The sequence below is a fragment of the Papio anubis genome, chromosome 7, assembly GCF_008728515.1.
Source record: "Papio anubis isolate 15944 chromosome 7, Panubis1.0, whole genome shotgun sequence".
NCBI lineage: Eukaryota > Metazoa > Chordata > Mammalia > Primates > Cercopithecidae > Papio > Papio anubis.
The window spans coordinates 114,432,946-114,448,311 of NC_044982.1; the positions used below are offsets into that span (position 1 = coordinate 114,432,946).

Consider the following 15,366-nt stretch of genomic DNA (forward strand, 5'->3'; position numbering starts at 1 on the left):
CCTATGTTATTCTAATATTCTTTCAGATGTTGAAAACACTGTTTATATTGCCCACCTCTCAGATCCATTCTATATTTAAAGGCCATTTCTTCCTCCACTCTATTTTTTCCTCTCTGCTCCTCCTCCACCATCATCATCACCATCATCATCACCATCATCATCATCATCATCATCATCATCAAATTTTATAAGCACAGTGCACACTCCAACCCAACCCACCCCACAATTTGTGTCTCACTTCCCACAAACAAATCCATGGTCTTAAGACATCTGTATCTGGTTTCTCTCAAATAATCCAGACTCTCAGACCTACTGACCTCCGTTCAGACCTTGGATGCTTTACCAGCAGACTGCAAACGAAGGACTCCCTGCCATGCCCAGTACCAGGAGCAGGGCTGGGTACTTCCTCCTCCTTGGTTGTGCTGTGTCAGTGCCCAAGTGACTGATGTGAGAGGCTTGTCCAGCCAGGAGGTGCTTGAGGCTCCTGCTCCCAGAGGTAGTGTGAGCCAGGGGCTGAGGTCTGCATCCCTGGGGGAAGGTGGAGGCTTAGCTTGGGGAGGGCTGAGGCTTGGCTGGTTGGCCCCTCCTGGGCAGCTGAGCAGGAGAGGTTGCTCTGAGCCCTCCGCAGGGCTGAGGCTGAGGAGGAATGCCTTCTTTCTCCTCCCTTCCCATGTGCCTTTCCCTGTGATGACACCTTCCTTTTTCTTTCTTTCCTGGCCTGTTTTTTCTTTTCTTTTGTTTTTTCTCTTGAGACGGGGCCTTGCTCTGTCACCCAAGACGGAGTACAGTGGCACGATCATAGCTCACTGCAACCTCGACCTCCCAGGCTCAAGTGATCCTCCTGCGTCAGGTTCCTGAGTAGCTGAGACTACAGACATGCAACAACATATTCGGCTAATTTTTTGAATTTTTTGTAGAGACAGGATCTCACTATGTTGCCAGGGCTGATCTCAAACTTCTGAGCTCAAGTGATCCTCCCACCTCAGCCGGCCCAAGTGGTGAGATTACAGATGTGGGCCATGCACCTGGCCTCTCTTCCTTTACTACCTCTGCTTAGAGGCACAAGAAGGGGGAACCACGGGGCCAGGATGTGGAGAGGGCAGGAGGAAGTGGCTTATTCATGCTGCCCCAAATCTCCAAAGATAGGGTTTTTAAATTTTCAATGCAGTTTATGGCTGAGCTGGATGTTGATCCCAAGGGCTGTTTCCTCAAGAGCCAGAGGTGACAGGAAGAAATCATAAAGATGGCCTATGAGTGCTGTGGTGCATGAGCAGGACGGCCCTGCTCCCAGGTGGGCAGGGGTGCTCATGTGGAAGAACCCTGGGCATGCCCAGCAGACAGCCAGCCTTCCTATTCGTTTGATGGGACACGTTCCAGAAAGGTGCAGAGGTGCCAGGGGAAGATGAGGAGGCTGTTGGTGGAGGAGGTCAGGTCCTGGGAGGGGGATGGCTTGGACTTCCCTATGGACTGGTGGCCTTGTCTGGGGCCTTTTCTCAGGATCTTCCAGAGCAGCGTTCCCCATGGGACCCGCTGTGGAAGAAGGGAGGAAGCCACCCAAGAATTCAGCCATGGTTACTGGGTAGCACCTCCCTGGACTGTCTCTTTGGTAGCCCATTCTTTAGCGCTCTGCATCAAGGGCTAAGACCCAGCACTGACTCAGCAAATTAGGATGTCACTTTGGCCACCTCCACCAGCCCTTTCTGAGTCTGAGCACAGACTCTGTCACCAAAATTGGTGTCCTCTATTATTATTATTATTATTATTTGAGATGGATTTTCACTGTTGTTGCCCAGGCTGGAGTGCAATGGCGCAATCTTGGCTCACCGCAACCTCCACCTCCCGGGTTCAAGTGATTCTCCTGCTTCCGCCTCCTGAGTAGCTGGAATTATAGCCATGCACCACCATGCCCAGCTAATTTTGTATTTTTTTAGTAGAGACAGGGTTTCTCCATGTTGGTCAGGCTGGTCTCAAACTCCCGACCTCAGGTGATCCGCCCGCCTTGGCCTCCCAAAGTATTGAGATTACAGGTGTGAGCCACCATGACCAGCTAGTGTCCTCTTTTTTTGATTCCCAGTTTCTCCCGTTATAAGTGAAAATGAATCTCTTAAAGGTGCTTCCCACTACCCAGTGGCCGTGCACCTCAGGAAGTTCTGGGTTGATGCCTACACACCTAAATGGAACCCTGGCTTCCAAGTGTTGCATGTTTGTTTTGAAAGAAATTACACGGGAGTTCCACTCAAAAGGTGAAGAGACCCTGCAAATGAAGAAGCCACAGCTCCCAGCAGTTTGACTTCGGGGTAACTCACATGCAGAGTGTGCCTAAGGGGAGGTCTGCTGGCCACCTGAGGCATGAACCAGTCCTGCAGATGGCAGTTAAGTCCCCTTCCCATGGCCTCATCACTGCCCCGGCCCTTCCCACCTGGGGAGAGACACTCACTGTGTCGCGGGATGTCTCAGGCACCAGAGGCTCCTCCTCTACTTCCCGTGGCATGGACGTGCTCAAGTCCATTGTGGAGCTCACTGTGTCCTTGGACCAGGACTCTTGGATGGTTCCCAGCTTCTCATCTAGGATCTTGGGGTCCAAGGTAGGAAGAGCCTTGCTGTTGTTTGGTGTCAAGAAGTTTTCTGGTCTCTGAGAAGAGAAGGTGCAGAGAAACTTTGGAACAGGCTCCTTCTCTCTGCCCATCTACCATAAGCACACCTTCTACACCCCAAGCCTCTCCTCCTCATGGCTCAGGAGGCCCTGCATGGCTGGCCCGTGCACACCTCCTACCATCTACCCCTTGCTCACTGGGCCCCAACTACATGGCCCTTGCTGTTCCTCCAACAAGCCAAGCTCTCTCCTGCCTCAGGGCCTTGGCATTTACTATTCTCTTCCTGGAGGTCCTCAGGGATCTTTACATGGCTGTCTCCTTCTTATCATTCAAGTCTCAGCCCAAATGTGACCTGCTCAGAGGGTTCCTGCCCTTTGAGATAGAGGCCCACTCTATCTAAAGTAATCCCAGTTTCAATATACTCTCTATTCATTTATCCCCTTTTACTGTGTTCATAGCACTTACTCTACCAGAAAATTTAAAAATGCATTTACTTCTTAACTGCCTCCCCATGAGTCCCATGTCAGCAAGGAACCTTGTCTATCCCTAGTGTCTGGCTCATTGTAGGCACTCAATACATTTTTGGTGGAAGAATAAATGAACTATGCCATCTCTGACACCCAAACTTGGTGCAGCAACAACAGCTTCTAAAATCCTCTACTCTTTTGACACCCTTTGCTATGTAGACCTATTTTCCATTTCATCTCCTCTATCATCCTTCAATCTTACCACCCATTAAGCAGAGAGTCTCTCCTCTCTGTATATTCTGATGAGCCTTCATCTCCCTCCATGTTCTTTTCCTGTTCTCCTTCTCCCTTGGCAGGATTATCACTCTCATGTGTCTAAAGTCTGATGCCACTCAAATACCAGCCTCCCCACCACCCAAGGATGCCTGGACATCTCAGCTCACACTGACTTGTAGATTTTCTGGGTTCTTCTGATCTAGCAGTTGGCTGTCTGTGCTTTCATGTTGCTCTCTAAGCTATTTTTGTTTTTCTTTTCTTTGCTTTCTTTCTTTCTTTTTTTTTTTTTTTTGAGACAGAGTTTTGCTCTCTTACCCAGGCTGGAGTGCAGTGCCATGATCTCAGCTCACTGCAGCCTCCACCTCCTGGGTTCAAGCGATTCTCCTGCCTTAGCCTTCTGAGTAGCTGGGACTACAGGCATCCGCCACCACACTTGGCTAATTTTTGTGTTTTTAGTAGAGATGGGGTTTCACCATATTGGCCAGGCTGGTCTCGAACTCCTGACCTTGTGATCTGCCCGCCTCGGCCTCCCAAAGTGCTGGGATTACAGGCATGAGTCATTGTGCCTGGCTGCTATTTTTGTTTTTGTTTTTTAAATAAAACTTTAAGTTCCTTGGGCTTAGGGACATGTCTGTGCTCCCTTTGGGGAGGGGTTACTTTAAAGCCCTGTTGGAAATTCATGGTTATCTCTAAAACATACTCATTGTTCAAAGAATCATGCAGTCCTAGGGTTTTCAGGGCCCTCAAAGGTGAGCCAGTTCCACCCTGCACCAGCTGTTGGAATCCTCTCTTGGCTGCATAGCAGACAAATTATTCCACTGTCTGGAGTCTTGTGCTAGAAATAAATAGAGCAATAGGCACACTGCCAACTCGTACAGATGCGCTCAGAGTTGGAGGTGCCCTGGTGTTTGACCCTGAACAACCAGAGAGGGAATGAGTGCAGGTGGGCCTCTTTTTAAGTGGTTCTTCTATAGGAAAGTCCATGCATACTAACTCAATGAATTGGGACAAGGACCCTTCACTTTACCGCTGAAATTCTTTAAGTAATTATTCTTTTATGCCACTTTCAAATAAACTTTGCTGTGCAGAAATTCATTAAGGCGAAGACGTTTCTGGCGATGTCTATAGAGTAAGGGACAGTCACACAAGTACACACAGGTATTTGGCTAAGTCTGGGCTCTATATCCCCCAACTCCCCATCAAATGGGTGCAAACTAGACAACGCCAAAGAGAAAGCAGCTATAACAAGACTGTGGGAATGGGAAGAGTGGGACACTGGGGGACCCTGAGGCTGATTTTGGCAGGCTACCTACTGCACTTCATGATCAAGACTCCTGGGCCTGTTTTGTCTGTGGGCATCAGGCCTGGCGGTCTCTCCCACCTGGTCCTCTCAGTAGCTATGGCTCATGGAGGGCGGGTTTCACTTGGAGGTTCCCCACTGACGTGAAGACACCCAGGGTAGCATCTGAGTCAGATGGTTTAGGGTTTTTGGGCCATGTGTTTTAGATAGGAAAAAATACCACATCTGTCTCCTTCTCAGAACAGCTGAACACCAGATTGACTGCAGAGGAAGAGCTACAAAATGTGTATTGTGTGGATGGATGAATGGGTGGGTGGATGAATGGATGGATGAATGCAGGAGAGAATGAAGGAAAGCATAAATACAGGGCAAAGACCATCTTCCCATTGACCAGGTGGCCCCTGGGGCTGGGGTGAGATGCTGATTCAGGACCTATAATGACATTTCTGCTCATTTCCAGGCAGAAAGCCAATCTCCATGCCCTGGATTTCATAGACTGCCATCTAATCCAGTTAGGAGAGGAAGTAGAAGTAATGAAATCAAGGGAGAGGTCTCTAGAGGTGCCCCCGTCAGTACTGAAAGCAGGGACAATTGCAAGGGAGTTCCCTCCCCCACAGCCTGTCTCCCTGACATCCACTCAGTGTGGCCCCAGCACCAGATGGGTCAATGCAATAACCCAGAGCTGATGTTTACTGAGCCCCTGGTCAGAGCTGAGCTGGGCACTCACCAGGTACTTTTATGTGGATTCTGAAATTTACCATGTATAATCCATTTAATTTCATCACAAAGCTAAAATAAAGGTGAGAACAACCCCTCAGTCCAGACCAGTGCCTTTACCCTATCAGTCTCTTAGGGGGTGATGTGGGGGTGGGCTCTGGGAAGGAGGGCAGGCAAGGCAGAGTATCTATGGACTTTAAGTCTATCCTGCCCATCCCTGCTTCAGCCACCCTTCCTGTAGTGCCTGCCAGACTCAATGGTTCTGTCCTGCCCTACCCTGGGGTTGACCCTGGCCAGGATCTGCTCCCATGGCTGCTCCATGCCTGTACCTCCCCACCCTGCATGTCTCTGCCCACCTTCCCATTCCCCTGTCCCATTCAACTTTGCCAGGATCCATCTGGCCTGGGATTTGGAGGCAAGGTGGAGAGGTAACTTTTATAGTGAAATCTTTAGACCTCTAAACAGCACAGATCCTGCAGGGCACCTCAGAGGGAGTTGCTTTTGTCATGTGAGGTGAGGGGCACCAAGAGACCCATCATGTCTAAATTCTCCCTAATAGTTCTCCTTCTTTAGGGTCAGCATTACATCTCCAGACTCCACAGCTTCAATCAGCTCACATTTGGGGGAGGAAATTATGCCCTCACCCCCTTGCTTCTCAAGGAAGGGAGCTTGCCTGAGACCACAGAGAGGGCCAGGCTGCTCGAGACCATAGAAAGAGCCAACCCATAGGAGATGGTGAGTCAGTGAAGGATGGGGAGAGCCTTGGAGACTAACTCATCCCTAGACTAACTCCTCCTAATCAAGCCCAGCCTTGCCTCACTCTCCTTTCCTCCAGGTAGGGTGGGAGCTGCTGGCCCACCCCACAAGCCTGCGTGTTTGTTTCTGTATTTGACAAGCCTTGCCTGCTGGGGCAGCTTGGGGCTGACAAGTGGCCCCTGTCCCTGTGGCTTCGTGGCTGTAGCACATCCTGGTTCATTAAGACTGTAATTGGAGATTGACTTTGAAAGCTCAAAGAGATGCATGGCCACGCACTAGCTCAGACCCAGCATTCAGCCCACTGCTCCCTGTGTTGCTGCATCTGCCCACACCACATATAAGTGCCATGGTTGGGGAGAAGACACGCCTTCCTCACTCCTCCCAGCACTCACTGTTGCTAGCAGAGTTGGGTCTGTTGAGACAGACCAGGCCAATGGCATCACAGGCTTGAGGCTTCTTAGGTCAACTGTCTCCCTCCTCCCCACAACATCCTCTGCCTTCCTCCTACCCATTCCATCCCCTAGATCCCCAGTCATGCAAAATGCAACAGTTTCAGCCTGCCCCGCAATTACAGACTAGCCAGGCTGCAGCTGCTGTCCTTGGTGCTGAAAGTGCCCGCCTTCCGGCCTGCTTGCGTCTCGCCCCGCCCTGAGCCTTCTCGCTGGAGCGCACATGCTCTTAATTCAATTAGCTGGCCCTGAACCCTCCCCAGGGGGCCTGGAGCGGAAACTGACAAATTCTGTTTAACAAAGACATTTGTCCCTCGCCCTGCCGGCTTTGGGCTCTGCCCGCCTGTATCCCGCTCATTAGGTATCTAACAAAGTGAGTCCCAAGAAATCTGCTTCCAATCGCTAGTAATTCAGGAGGCCTGATGCAATTTTCTCCCTGATAAGGGTGTCTCGCCCACTGGCAAGCGCTGTAATGAGCCCTGTGCAGCAGCTCCCCGATCAGTCACTGCTTTGTCATTTCCTGTGGCTGCAGTTGTAGGTTCTTATCTCTTCAGCTGTAGGCGAAGCTCAGACAACAGGCCCCTCCAAGAGCGCTTGCTGCCTCCCCTGCATATAGCGAGCCTCATTTATGGCATCCTGCATGCTCTTGTAGCTGCAGTGGTTTGAAGCTCTGAGTTTGTCTCCCAGCCAAGAAGGACCCCAGTGTTAATCCTTGGTGGGACCATGATTCATTTGCCAGAAAGTGGTGTTTGTTAGAGGGTTAATCCCAAAGCAAGTTGTGAGGCCAAGAGAGCTGAGCCACTGATAAGAATTTTTAAAAATTCTGTTGAGGATTTTAGTATGGAAGTCCTGCCTGTGACTCAGTGGTTTGACTGTGGGCTCACTCTTGCTACCCTGAAACCTGGCTTTCTGAATTTAATTTTTTCCCTTGGGTTCCTCTATTCTTATGCAGAGAGACTTTTCCAACATAGTTGAGATCACATCCTACTGCTGCTCCAAGACCTTTCTTAGTTTCCTGCCACTTTATGACAAAGCCCTCACCCTGCACCCTAACACCCAGGTCTTCTACAATCTAGACTTCATCTAGCTTTCTAGTCTTACTGCCCATTACAGTTCCCATATGTCATGTGCTCCAGACACTGTCATGCCTCCATGTCTTTGCATGTGGGGGTCCCTTTGCCTGAAGCACCATTGCTTTGCCAATTTCCAACCCACTATTTGGAACAGAGCTCAAACCATGCCTTTCTGTGACACTTCCCCTGACCTCTGTATACTCAATGCACCAATGTCAACCAGGACCCTTCGTAAGATGGGTGGTAGTGATCTGTCGGGGTGCTTTACTGCTCGGCACAGGTTAGAAATCTAATAAATGGCTTTTGGAGGCCAAGGCAGGCAGATTATGAGGTCAGGAGTTTGAGACCTGCCTGGCCAACATGGTGAAACCCCATATCTACTAAAAATACAAAAATTAGCTGGGCATGGTGGCGGGCACCTGTAATCCCAGCTACTGGGGAGACTAAGGCAGGAAAATCGTTTGAACTCAGGAGGCGGAGGTTGTAATGAGCCAAGATCATGCTATTGTGCTCCAGCCTGGGCGACAGGCCGAGACTCTGTCTAAAAAAAAAAAAAAAAAGAAATCTAATAAATGGTTAATGAATGAATGACCTTGGCTGGGCCAGCGATACATCTTGGCTGAAGGGACTGAAGGGAGGTCTATGCTAAGGTGGTTGGGCTTTGAGTAGGGGGGAATCCCAAGACCAACTCCCATTTTCTGAGAAGTTTTGTCTAGAAGCTTCTGCCATGTCTCTCTCTATTCCTTCCCTCCCCCTTCTTCAATCTACCAATTATGCACTGGGCTCACAGGGAGAGCAGAGTAAGGGAAGGGAGTGTCCAAAGTCCAGTTTCCTCAATCATCTCTGCATTCTGACTTAATATACTCCATCTGCAGCTGGGAGTTGTAGGCTCACATTCTCAAGGCAACACTGGGTCCTGTGGTTGGTGAGGCATTTTAAAAAATAATTGAGACAGGGTCTCACTCTGTTGCCCAGGCTGGAGTGTAGTGGCACCATCATAGCTCACTGCAGCCTAAACCTCCCACGTTCAAGCAATCCTCCTGCCTCAGTGCCCCCAAGTAGCTAGGGCTACAGGTGCACAACACCATGCCTGGTTAATTTTTGTGTTTTTAGTAGAGATGGGGTTTTGCCATGTTGCCCAGGCTGGTCTCAAACTCCTGAGCTCAAGTAATCTGCCCATCTTGGCCTCCCAAAGTGTTGGGATTATGGGTGTGAGCCACTATGCCCAGCCTGATGAGGCATTTGAGATGAGCTAAAGCAGGTCTTCTGAATGACTAGCAATTGGAAGCAGTATGCCTCTCGGTCCAGCCCTTCCCACTGTGGCCTGCGAGCTCCTAGGCTCCACAGCCTCCAACTCAGGGCAGGGTACATTGAGGACTTTAGCAAATCTGGCTTCTGGAGAGATGATTGTCTGTCACTTTTCCCATTTCTTTATTCTCGGAAAATTGCAGCGAGACCAAATGTGGTGCTGGCGATGTTTATCTTCAGCACTTGACAAGGCCTCCTGATGTCTTTATGGATGTGAAGCTGGTGGAGCAGCTGTCATGAGGGGCGGGTGCCGAGTGATGGGTTCACAGGGCTCTACCATCTCCCCTCCCCCAGGAGCCCTGTCCTCATCCCTGATGAGTTCAGTACGTTTGTCAGAAACCTGGGTGAACGACACTAAGAGATCCTTTACCGAGCATCTGCAGGATACTGTGTTAGGCATCTGCACACGCTCCCTCATTCAATCTTCACTATGTTCCTGGCTGGTAGGGATTACAATCCCCTTTTATGGATGAGAACAGTGAAACTCAGGATGGCTAAGATCAAATGGAAGATCCAGATTCAAGCCCAGGTCTACAGGATTACAAGGTGGACACTGCAACACTTCAAGTGTCCTGGCCACCTCCACGGATGACCTGAAGCTTGGGGTTGGGGGTACAGATCGGACTGTGTGTTGCATGATAGAATCAGGGTCCAGAATGATCTCAAGCTTAGAATATGGGCTGAGATGAAAAAGGTGAAACACCACAGGGGAGAAACCCTGTCTAAGTTCAATATAGAACAGCAGGGAGGCAAGATGCAGACATGTTGCCTACTGATGTGCCAGAGTGAGACTCTGGCTCTAAACGGACCCTCACTGCTTTGATAAATGCTAAAATAGAACCAAAGCTAGGCTTCAGCTGCACCAAAGGGGAGAACGTATTCAGAGAGAGGGAGTGATGGTCCTACTCTACCTCTAATGCTGATTGGGCCCCACAGTTTTGGGGGATACTTTAAGAGGAATGTTGTCAAGAGGAGGCAACCAGCAGGACAATAATCAGAAACCAAGTGCTACAAAGAGGAAGAGGAAGGAGAGTGGGTTCAGGCTGGAGATGCCATAAATAGTTTGCAAATGTCAGTAGGGCTGACATGGTCACAGGCCCTGACTTCTCTAGAGCGGGCCTCTGGGAGGAAAAGGCAGGGCCAGAGGGAGGAAACTGAAGAGAGACAGAAGACAGAGGAAGTTTAGAAAGGAGCTAGTAGAGGATGGAGAGGCCTTTCTGGGTGGTAATGAGCTCTCTGTCATGGGAAATGACCAAGTAGAGTCTGTCAAACTCTCTGTGTCTGTTCTGGAGGGACCGTTCAGCTCCTTCTCTGGAGTGGGGAGCATGGGAGTTGCAAGATCACCAAGGGAGGCCAATATTGTCCCCAAGGCAGGGAGCACTATGGGGAGATTCAGGCATTCTGGAAAGCAGGTAGGAGCCTCCCTCATGGCAGCGTAGGAGGAGAGGTGGGATGGCCAGCCCTGCTCCCACACTGAGAGTCCGTGACCTGGGGGCCAGGTTGGCCTTGTGAAAGCACAGACTCTCATGTCTCTCCCGCCCCATTCTAAGCTTCCTTTGATTTGTTTGTTTTTTGTTTTTTGAGACAGAGTCTTGCTCTATTTCCCAGGCTGGAGTGCAGTGGCACGATCTTGGCTCACTGCAACCTCCGCCTCCTAGTAGCTGGGATTACAGGCTCCTGACACTACACCCGGCTAATTTTTGTATTTTTAGTAGAGACAGGATTTCTCCATGTTGGCCAGGCTGGTCTCGAACTCCTGACCTCAGGTGATCTGCCCACCTCAGCCTCCCAAAGTGCTGGGATTACAGGTGTACAGATTTTAATCTCTCCAGAGCCACTGCACCCAGCTCTAAGCTTCCTTTGGATGGGAAGGGAAGAGCTCTACACTGGACCTAGAACCTGAGCAGGTGAGGGAAAGGGCACCTGTGGGCAAGGGGTGGATCTGTCTCCTCTGCCTCCTGCCAACTGACCTGAGGCAATGAGAGGACAGGCGGGCAGAGGCTTTGTGTGTGGGAGGGAGGGCAATGAGGGATGGTGTGAGATGGTGGCAGGGAAAGGGTCTCTTTCTCTGGATCCATCCTTATGGTAGTGTTTTCAGAGATGGAGTCTTGTGGGTGGGAACAGCCTTCAGAAGGCAGAACCAGTGGAGGAGACAGCTGTCCTGTTCTGGGCACTGGCCCATTCAGGCCGCTGTGCTTGGGGAAGAAATGGAGGGAGGTTTGTGTTGTGGTTTCTCTAAGGACTAGCCCAGGAGTGTCATGTGTGGCTTACAAAAAATCTATAAACATTTTTCAGAAGCCAGCGTGATGCTGCCTGTCCCCTGCCCTCTCCTCTGTATTTGCTAAGTGGCCACTCGTCCTCACTCTGGGCTGGTCTCCAGAGAGATCTTTGTAACTAGTCTGAAAAGAAGCCACCAGAGTAGCATCAAAGACTTGCCCCACTCCCTCCCTGTGAGGGGAAGAGGGAGGGGGAAGGTCAGATGGGACCATGGCAGCTGCCCCTGCCCTCAGTGGTGGCAGCAGGTGTCACCACCACCTCTCCTCAAATGTACCCTCTCTATACTCCCAGGAAGCCAGGGGGTTTCAAGTCCTCCCAGCATGTCTGGGGGCTGTGGGCTGAGGAGGGTGTGGCCACCCATCTGAGAGGCCCTACTTCTGCCTGGTGCCCCATCTGGGCAAGGCGATGGATCCCAAATCTTAAACCCAAGAAGAGAAACGTTGCTGTATACCAAGATGACGGTATGAACTTGTCCCACCTCATGGGGAGGTGCATTCCAGGCAGAGAGGCAGGAACCGATGCAATGAGCACCTACTGCGTGCATCCCAGGTTCCAATCCACATGGTCAGCTCAGAAAACCTGGTCAGTGTGGGCCTCACTTCAAAGAGGCTAGCTGCAAGCTGGAGGGCACCCAGGATACTGTGGGATCTCGAAACCAGTTCATTAAGAGAGCCAAGCTGCTTTGCCTGGGGAAGTGTAGACTCCCCGGGGACCACATCACACTCTTCAAAGAGAAGAGGCCGAGATCAGAGGGGGAATGGAGGAGACCAAAGTGTGTGTGTATGTGTTTATGTGTGTGTGTATGTGGAGTGGCCATAGGCTCATGGAGTTTTTTGTTTTTTGTTTTTTTTTTTTTTTAGACAAAGTCTTGCTCTGTTGTCCAGGCTGGAGTGCAGTGGCGCCATCTTGGCTCACTGCAACCTCTACCTCCCAGGTTCAAGTTATTATCCTGCTTCAGCCTCCCAAGTAGCTGGGATTACAGGTGCCCACCACCACAGCTAATTTTTGTATTTTTAGTAGAGACAGGGTTTCACGACATTGGCCAGGCTGGTCTTGAACTCCTGACTTCGTGATCCACCCGCCTCAGCCTCCTAAAGTGTTGGGATTACAGGCGTGAGCCACCACACCCAGCCAAACTCATGGATTTTTAGAGCCTAATCGATCTCAAAGGCCAGCCCCCACTGAATGTGCAATAAAGGGAAGTTTTCTGTGTGTATGTTTTTGTATATGAGTGTACATGTTTTTCTAGTTTTTGTGTGATCTGTGTGTGTTCATATACTCACCTACACACACAAACCATCTTAAGGCAGATCACTTTAAGCAGCAAATGACTAGAGAAGTCCCACCAGAGGGTAAAAAATGAACCTATCACGAACCAGCCACCTTCAAGTGCAATATTCCAAACCAGAGACCAACACCTCTTGCCATTCACTGAGACTGCAGGCTTTGTTATCTTGTCTGCCCTCAAAAGTGTTGGTTGACTATGGGATCTATGTAGGAGGCTTGCTGGGGTTGCCCTGCAGCCTCAGGGGCAAAGCCAGGAGCTTGGGGCAGAGGGAGGGCCCCAGGAGGCAGGTTGAGCTCAATGTAGGGTGGCCATTTCTACCACTCAGTCATGGGAAGGCCTGTTCCTGGAGGTAGTGAGCTCTCCATCACGGCAGCGCAGGAGAAGAGGCTGGGATGACCACTTGCTGCCAAGGAGATTGCCGTCCAGGGTGGGCTGTTGAGAGAGACATCTTCTGTCTCTGCCTATTTGCAAATTTCGCCATGCTGGTTCTGAGAGCCCTGAGAATGGGTGATGTGGGGGTGGTGGGTGTGGGGAAGCTGTGTTCACCAAAATGTCCAATTATCCAGGACAGCCTGTGCCCGAAACTCCTGGACATGGAGGCTCATAGGGGAAGCCCTATGTCCTCGGGCTGGGGCTGGGCCCAAATAGGGCATGCACATTCATTTCTCCTGAAGCATTTCCGCTCTGTGGCAGCACTGATCACGTCTGACCACGTGCAAAGAGCTGCCCCTAGGATGGAGTTGTTGACCATGTGAATAAGGGGCCTGAGAGGCCCACTATCACAAGCCTCGGCAGCTAGAGTGTCCACAGGACTCTAAGACCTCCAGGTGTCAGGTGGTGTCTTCTGGACCCATTGTGCAATATTTGATTTAAAGGGTGGAAGAGTTGATGGCCCCAGCCCTGCCGCTGCCTTCCCGAAGTCTAGGATGCAGAGATGAATACCAGGTACCTTCCATGATGAAGTCGCAGGCAACACTTTAGGCGCAACAATAAGGGGGCAGGAACCTGATCTCTGTTATAGCAGCTTAGCTCATAACTGTACTCAGCTACCATGAGGAGTCCAAATAGCTCCTTCAAGGACTCCGTATCATGTGACCTTGTTTGAATTTCCTCAGACCCCTTATCATTAGCTGATATCTGCTTATGAACTATTTGTTTATTGTCTGTTCCATACTCCCTGCTAAGAACGCAAGCTTTACGAAGACAAGGCCTTATTGGTTTTTTTCTTCTTCTTCAATGTAATATTCCTAAAATCCAGAACAGCAATTGCTCATAGTGGGTGCTTCATAAATGTTTGCAGTTGCATAGAGAACAATGATGGTATTGCAGTGAAGGTGGTAATGAGGGGTGGAGAAGGGGATGGGGCCCTTTAGACTTAGCTGCAATGCCATCTGACCTGTTCATGAATTCTCAACACTTTTCTGTCATTCCTTAGGGAGAAGGATGCCAAAAGGGCTCAGACACTAGAGAGCCATGTCCAAGCCCAATGAAGGTGTGAGCTCAAAGCAGAATGAGGTCCATGGCTGCCAACCCCTCATTCTCCCCATTTCAATCCACAATGGCAGCCAAAATTCTACTTCTTGCCTTGCATAGTTCCTGACATGCAGTGACTCCTCATCAAATATACATGGAATAAAAGAATGAATGAATGGGTGCTGTGGCTGCAAGGACTTCACAGTGAATTTAATTTAACCACATTAGCACTTTATACTCAGGCTTCTAACCTGGTCTTTAAGATTCTGGAATCAAAGGGAGTCAGTTATTGGCCAATTCTCGGATAGTTTACCAAGAAATATTTCCACTACAAAGACATTTAGCTTCTGTGTTTGCCACTACAGGTGTGAAAACGCCTGTGTGTCAGTTTTCATGTATGTGAGAGCATGTACATATGCATTAAGTGTGTGCGTCCTTCTTGCCAAGGTATGTGCGCACACATCTGTGTGTCTGTGACTGTGTGTAGATATTCACATGTGATTAATGACAGCGTATATGTAGAGTGTGCGTGTGTGTGTGTGTGTGCGTGTGCGCGCGCGCATTCTTGGCTGTAGAATCTGAATTTCTGCTAGTACTATTTTCCTGGTACACACCCAATCCTGATCCCCTTTCTTTTCCTTTCTTCTCAGAAATCCATTACTAAAAGGTTTTTTACCCGCCTCCAGGGGGAGGGGGTTGGGGGAGGGAGACGCTAAAATCACAAGGCCTAGATCAAAACACTCAGCAGCTAAATGAATTCGGCAGCATTTTCCCGCATGACTTGGAGGGATAATTTAGTGAGGCCGCCAGCTGGAAGGAAAGGGATTAATTCTGCACTTAGCACAGCTCCGGTGAATAATTCATTACTGGAGACCTTTGTGCCCAGCCCCTGGGCAATTGGGAAACTGTTCTGCCCACCTGCCTGTTGCCTGCCTGGGCCCACTAGTCAGTCCCCTGACAAGGGGCACCTGACGCTCCTTTTAGTCCTAGGATATATATGCCCAGTGGAAGGGGCAGGAGGCAGAGGGAGGTGGGGAGGGGCTGGCAGTGGCCAGTGGCCACAGGCAGACTCTATACCTTGGGAAGAGGCCCCAGAGGTTTGGGCTCCAAACTGGGAAGTTTGTGACCTTTCTCTCCAAGATTCTGCTGCCTCTTTCTTGGGGTTTGTTGCTTCTACCCTTGAGAGGGCAATCCTGAATACCTATAGCAGAGAGTGCCAGTGGGGGTCTCAGACCCTCTCCAGAGGCCTTGTAAAAGCACTTTCAGGCTGGTACCAGCCCAGATATACTCCTCATACTCCACACCATAGGATTGCCTGTGTTCTTCATGAGTGAGGTCACAGAGCCAAGAGCTGGTAGATATTTTTCCTGCGTGGGAAGAAGGCAGGA

At 50.1% G+C, this 15,366-nt stretch overlaps 1 protein-coding gene across 1 annotated transcript in view; it reads right to left on the reverse strand.

Moving 5' to 3' along the window:
• Positions 1 to 15,366, reverse strand: part of CCDC33 (coiled-coil domain containing 33) — a 120,539-nt gene that overhangs the window by 37,663 nt on the left and 67,510 nt on the right. The window contains 1 exon segment of the mRNA XM_031668480.1: positions 2,438 to 2,632. Within this exon segment, the coding sequence (XP_031524340.1) occupies positions 2,438 to 2,632 (195 nt within the window).